Source organism: Antrostomus carolinensis, unplaced genomic scaffold, assembly GCF_000700745.2.
Source record: "Antrostomus carolinensis isolate BGI_N321 unplaced genomic scaffold, ASM70074v2 scaffold35674, whole genome shotgun sequence".
NCBI lineage: Eukaryota > Metazoa > Chordata > Aves > Caprimulgiformes > Caprimulgidae > Antrostomus > Antrostomus carolinensis.
In genome coordinates this window covers 3,671-9,720 of record NW_010312005.1, presented here as the reverse complement: position 1 = coordinate 9,720, position 6,050 = coordinate 3,671, and the positions used below count along the sequence as shown (strand labels likewise).

The following is a 6,050-nucleotide window of genomic DNA, read 5'->3' as shown; positions in this document are numbered from 1 at the left end:
CCTGCTTCCCTCCTCTCCGGACCTTCCCCGTGTCCTGCCCTGAACCCCTCGGTCCCCCGTCCTCAGCCCCCGTTTCTGGGCATTTCCTCAAGTCCCTGACCAACCTGCTGCTCCCTCCGTCACCCGCCTCTCTGGGCCTTCCCCGTCGCCCCACCGCGCCCCTTCCTCTCCCCTCTCCAGGTGCTTCCCTGACCTGCCCCGGGCCCGCGGGGCATCCATCTCAGCCCCCCTGTACCCGGCTGCTCCTCTCTCAGCCTCCATCTCTGTCCCTTGGCATTAGGCAGAGCGGGGGAGCGCTGCTCGGAGCTTGAGGGATTCACTGTCCTCCATCCTTGTGATGTTCCCAGAACGATTTTTATCACACTTTGAATCCCCCATGTTTTTTTCTCGCCCCCACGCAGTGATTTACCAGTCCAGTGCTCTGAGCTGATGGGTGAATTCTTCCCTTTCCTGGCCTGTCTGCAGGGGGGCAGTCAGGTCACACTGGTTTATACTTGCAACTGGTATTTTTCTGGCTGTGGGACTGAGATTGATGGGAGGGAGGTGAGGAACTCCCTGCCTCATTCCTCACAGAGAACCCAGGAGAATGGCTAACCAGCAGGCCTGGGAGCATTTCTGAGGTCCAATAACCTCCAGGCATTTTTTTGTGAGATAAATCAGCCTTCTGTCAGTTTAAAAACATTTGTCTTTTAAGCAAAATCATAGTTACCTCAACAGTCATTTTTGTCTCTTGCCTTCTCTTTTAATGAGACTGAAATTTACTACTGATACTGTTGCTCTTTTCCAGGCAGCTTCCCTGGAAGCAGCAGGAGTCAGTCCATATGTCTGGACTCTATTTTGTTGTTTATGGTGGTTTTAAAGCCCTCAAGTTCATTCTTCTACACCAGGATAAAAACTAAAGCTATTAATTAATCCTGTAGGCTCACCCTCCCTCTGCTCAAGCGTGTCATTTCAGTGGTGTAAAACAAATTCATTGCTGCCTCTGCCTTTCTGACGTGCTGCTGTGCTCAGTTCACAGGTTAGTTACCTACATCTTTGTCTATGAAGACCTGATATCCTTGATCTGTGGTGCTGTTCTCATCTGGTATTTTGCCAGCAGCTTTGAGAAGAACGTTGGCACTGTGAAGTGTTGCTTCCTCACCGTGGCTTTTGCCGTCCTCTCCGCCCTCCTGTACCTCTTACTCGGGACCGTTGTCTCAAGGGTGTCAGAGGTGGAGGATGCTGAAGGATTCATGCCGGTAGCTTTTGCTACGTTGGGTGTATCCACCACCCGCTCACGGATGAAGAGGACACTGGTTTTTGGGTTTAGGATTCCAGTGGTGCTGGTGCCATGGTTTTTACTCTGCATAGCATGGTTTATCCCCCACTCTTCTCTCTTGAGTAACCTCTGTGGGCTCCTTGCTGGGGAAGCCTGTATCCTTTACAAAGCCCTGAAGCAGTGTGGGATCACTGGCTCACAAGGGGGAGGACGTGCCGTGGCTTTATGCTCCTTCCTGGGTTCTTGCTCTGCATTAAACTCTTGCTGGCTTTTCTGCTCTTCATCACACCCACTTCTGCATTTGTTTCTCACCTCACACTTCCACTTCCCCTGTGGCTTTAGTGCATGCAGAGAGCATGGAGCTGTGAAGGGCGGTGGTCTGTGAAGATGGTGCTGGGTAGAACTGGGAGAGTTCTTCAGGGAAAGTGGTTTGTGGCCAGAGAGGGATTGCGTGTGGCTGTGGTAAATGAGTGTGTTTTGTCTGCAGTCCTCCTTAATGTGCTGCTGACTTCAGATGGGCTTGGCTACTGTTTCTGCTTGGATTTTCCAGAGTCCGTGGGCTCTAAGCTGGACCGAGTGTTCCCTTTCAGTCTGTTAAAGAGGATACCAGGGCTGAAATATATCCCGGGGTCCTTAGCAGAGAGAAGAGCCTTCAAAAGCAGCGAGTAAGTACGGGAGTTCCTGTGGAAGATCTTATGATATAGAGCATTAAATAGCCTTTAAAAGCTGTTCTGTGCTTGTCCTATTCATATCCTGGGTGTTAAGGGGAACATAGTGACCCATTGATGTTACACCGGTGACATTACTGTGACTAATACCTTTTCACACATTAACTCAACCAGATCTTTCAGTGAAAGCTAAATTGAGGTGCAAGACCTGTCATTTACTGCCAGGGCGGTGTGTACATGTGTGAAGGTGTTGCAGCTCAGCTGACAGGAAGGCTAAGTCACACAGTTCTGCCCTAACAATAGCACCTCTGGCATTTGTTCCTGGCTGTATTGCTCCCTGGGGTGTGATCTTTATCTTTCTTTGCCCCACCTTGCTTCCCAGGAATGCTGTGAAGTGAGTCTTGTCCAGATCTATGTAAGAGCAGAACTTTATAAATTAAAGGTGTCAGTTACAAAGTTCAACGTCAACCTTTCAACACACATTTTCAGTGTCGAGGCAAGATTGCTTTACCAAAAAGAAACCTTGGGGCCTGTGGCTGGCATTCAGGAATGGTTTTAAGTTTGTATATATATATTACAAGCCATGAGAACTCACTTGTATTCTAAAAAGCTTGGAAATCTAGGTCAATTTTTTTCCTGCTCTAAAATGTCATTTCAGTTTCCCAGAGGAAGGATGGTTTTCTATTAAGAGTTAAGTTCTATGTATTGTTTAAGCCATCAGCTCACTGCAAAGCCTTCTTTGAAGTGGAAGCTGTTCCCAGGTGTTTGCATCTGCCCTCACCCATGGGGAAACCATAAAAGAAACCCTTTCCTGCAGCAGGAGTGTTCCCCAGACCCATTAGGGCACTCGAACGTGTGAGTGCTTGCAGGGGAGGCCAGACAGATCCAGCAGCATTTGTGGTTTTACTCTTTTCCTTCTGGGCAAGTGCTGCTTTTGGGAGGAGGGACTGTCTTGCTGCACGCTGAGCCTGTGTCTGCATCAGCCTCATGCTTCTGCTGATAATTGTCATTTACAGTGTCTCGGCTCTGTGTCTAAACCTGCTTTCTTTAGGTGAGCTGACATAAATAGACTGTTCTGTCTCAAAGGTATTTACATAAACATTTGACTATCAAGCAGGGCGTGGGAAGGTGTTTCTAGGATGTTTCCATTTTTGCAGCTAAATTTGCATGTGTCTGCATCTTAAACACAAGCTCTAGATGTGCTTCTGGGGCTTAATTTTTATTATTTTGATTCTTATTCCCAAATAAGAGCTCTTGATGGTTGGGGTTTTTTTGGTTTTTTTTAAATTTTCATAAGACTGGAACAGGCTGCCCAGGGAGGGTGTGGAGTCTCCTTCTCTGGAGACATTCAAGACCCGCCTGGACACCTTCCTGTGTAATCTCGTTTAGTTTCCTGCTCTGGCAGGGGGATTGGACTGGATGATCTTTCGAGGTCCCTTCCAATCCCTGAGGTGATTCTGTGACTTCAGGCATCAACTTGCTACCAGACAGGAGACTAGGAGGTCCAGGCTTTGGCATCATGTTTGTGTCCACAAATAAAACAAAAAAAACCCAAACAAAAATCAAAACCAAACCCACAAATAAGAAAATATCCAAACCTGAAAACCCCAGTGTGAACCAGTCTCTTATTCTTGCTGGGAAATCTGGTGATCATGGTCTTCAGGAATATTGTCTTGATTCTCAGCACTCAGTGGTGCGTGTGGGCTGAGCAGTACTCCTGAAGTCCCAGAGGCTTTGGCTTCTAGGCAGATTGCCTCTCTCTCGATAGGTTTTGGCAGGGTGAGTCATGCCTTCTGTTGGCAAAGGCTGTTTCTAGACCTTGCTTCTGAATGATTAATTTTATTTATAATTCTCTCCTCCTTCCCTTTTTACTCTATACCCTGGGCTCTTACTCGCACCTAAAGCCTTCATGGTTTCTTGATAAATAACACTTGGCAGCTGTGACTTCTGATTAATAACTCAGCAGATGTGTTGTTCAGTGGAAGGCAGGGAGGATGTGTATGGAAATTTTAAAGCCCATTGCAGTTTGGCTTGCGTATTTCTTGCACAAAGAAAGAGACTCGGAGCCAAGAACCACGCTTGTTCAGTGGGTGTGGAATCGGTGTGGGTTGGGAGTGGGAACATCTGCCCTGGCAGGCCAGTAAACTATTTTTACTCAAGCATTGCTTATAATCAGAGCTTCTCTTGTTGTAGTAAATCTCTCTGATGGATTGCAGTGACCTTTCTGAGCACTGGTCAGGAGGAAGTCTAACCCCAGGGCACTTCCAGCGCTAATTGGGCAATGCCAGTTCTAAACACAGTGTAACCTTCTGTTTTCTTCCTGCCCAGAATTAACCCTACTCCAGGGGCCTACCCTACCCAGAGCTACTACTGCTCGCCCCCTCCGGCTCCTCCTGCATTCCAGATGCAGCACCCCAACACCCAGAGCTGCGGGTTTCAGCACAGCTACGCACCAGGATGTGGCCGTGCTGTGGGACACGAGGGATCTCAGCACAGCCATGCTGTGGGACACGAGGGATCTCAGCACAGCCACGCTGCAGAACACAGCCTCCCTTCTCCCCCATGCCAAGCCAGAGGTGCCCTCGGAGCCTCGCCTGGACACTGCTGCCAGCTGGGCAAATTCTCTCCTCCACAGCACATGTACCCGACTGATCCACAGACACTCGTGGGTGTGGGCCCCTTGGCTGGGGTTCAGCAAGCATCAGGGTATCCAGCAGCCACAGTGGCTCCTGTTTCAGATGAATTTTTGAGAGTCCAGGTGTACTGATCCTCCAGAAAGCAGCAGGGCTCTCATACCGTGGCAGGACCATTGTGTGATGCTCACATCTTTGCTGTCTCTGGGGTGACTAGTGGAATGGGTTGGTAGCTCCAATGTAGGCCATTCCCCTGCTCCCTGGCATAAGCTACTTTAATTATAGTTCCTTTGTGATTTTTTTTTTCCACTTTTTGATATTGCTGGGGGATGAGGACTCTATCACTTCAGTGTGCTTTGCATCTTTCTGGAGTCATTTCTCATTGCTGTATTTAGCAGCTGCCTTTTTCTACGCTGCCACTAGAGTTACAGTGCATCAGTTCCCTGACTCAAGCTGTGAATTTAATTGTCAAAACACTGGACTAACCTGGGGTTTAACTAGGTCGCAGCAATAAGGACATGTCCCATCTACACTGAGGCTTTTGGCCTCCTGTCTTGTTTACAGGTGTGATGTAGCTAGGACCCAAAAGAAGCTGAAATCATGGAAGCCTTAGTTTTATAACTTAATATTTGAGTGCAGGAGGACAGATAACCTGTTCTACTAGTGACTTCTAAGAATGTGTCTTGAAGGGGGCTTGTTAAACCAGGGCTGGGGTGAGAGGACAGAATACAAAACACCTTTTCCTGGCCCCCTCAAACAGCTCTGAAATGCTGAAGGTCCTGAGCTGCAGGCTGCGCGTGCATCGACACGTTGCCTTCATTATCTGACAGCACTGCGCTAGCTCAGCCTGTGTTGCCAGTGCTTCTTGATAAGGCAGCCTCAGGTGCGTGCAGAGTAGTAGAAGACTCTTCTAAATCCCTAAAATAAGGGATTTTGGCCATTTGTTGGAGCAAATGTCTATAAATCCAAGGAGCTGGGAGGGACCTTAACAGTGGGTTAGAAGAATTAACTGGAATGTAGCAATGCCCTTGGGGGTGTTCACACTGCTCAGCTTTAGACGTCTCACCCACCTATATTAGCACAATCTCTCTTTGTTTTCTTCAGAGCTGGTGGAAAGGTGTGTGGGAGAGGGGAGGTTTCAGCAACTGATTCAGAGCAGGATGCGGTGTTTGGTGCCTGTGGCATTAACAGAGGAGTTTGGTCGAGTTGATGGGACTTGAGCTTTATTTCCAGCTGTGTAACTGCTTTACTGTGCCATACCCAGGAGGAATCTGCTGTCTCTGTCTGTAAATCAGCCAGGATTGCAACTATTGCCCTTGACTCTTTGCTTAGAGTGTTGTTGTCCTCCAAAAAAAAAAAAAAGGAAAAAGAAAAAAGTGCCATAACTGCTCTTGGAGATGTTCTTGCAGTGCCTAACCTGTCCCCTAGAAACTGTGATAGCCTCCAGGCTCTTCCATGCTGTCAGTGAGCTGCGGTTGTAGGCAGCATTGG

At 48.2% G+C, this 6,050-nt stretch overlaps 1 protein-coding gene across 1 annotated transcript; it reads left to right on the top strand.

Annotated features, from left to right (window-relative positions):
• Positions 1-280: 280 nt before the first annotated feature.
• Positions 281-4,693, top strand: LOC104524134 (rhomboid domain-containing protein 2; the record flags this gene model as incomplete). Its single annotated transcript, XM_010166910.2, has 4 exons — positions 281-295; positions 1,012-1,413; positions 1,773-1,923; positions 4,255-4,693. Coding segments are annotated over 4 exons (1,007 nt in total), but the record flags the coding sequence as incomplete, so codon positions are not given.
• Between the last annotated feature and the right edge of the window lie 1,357 nt (positions 4,694-6,050).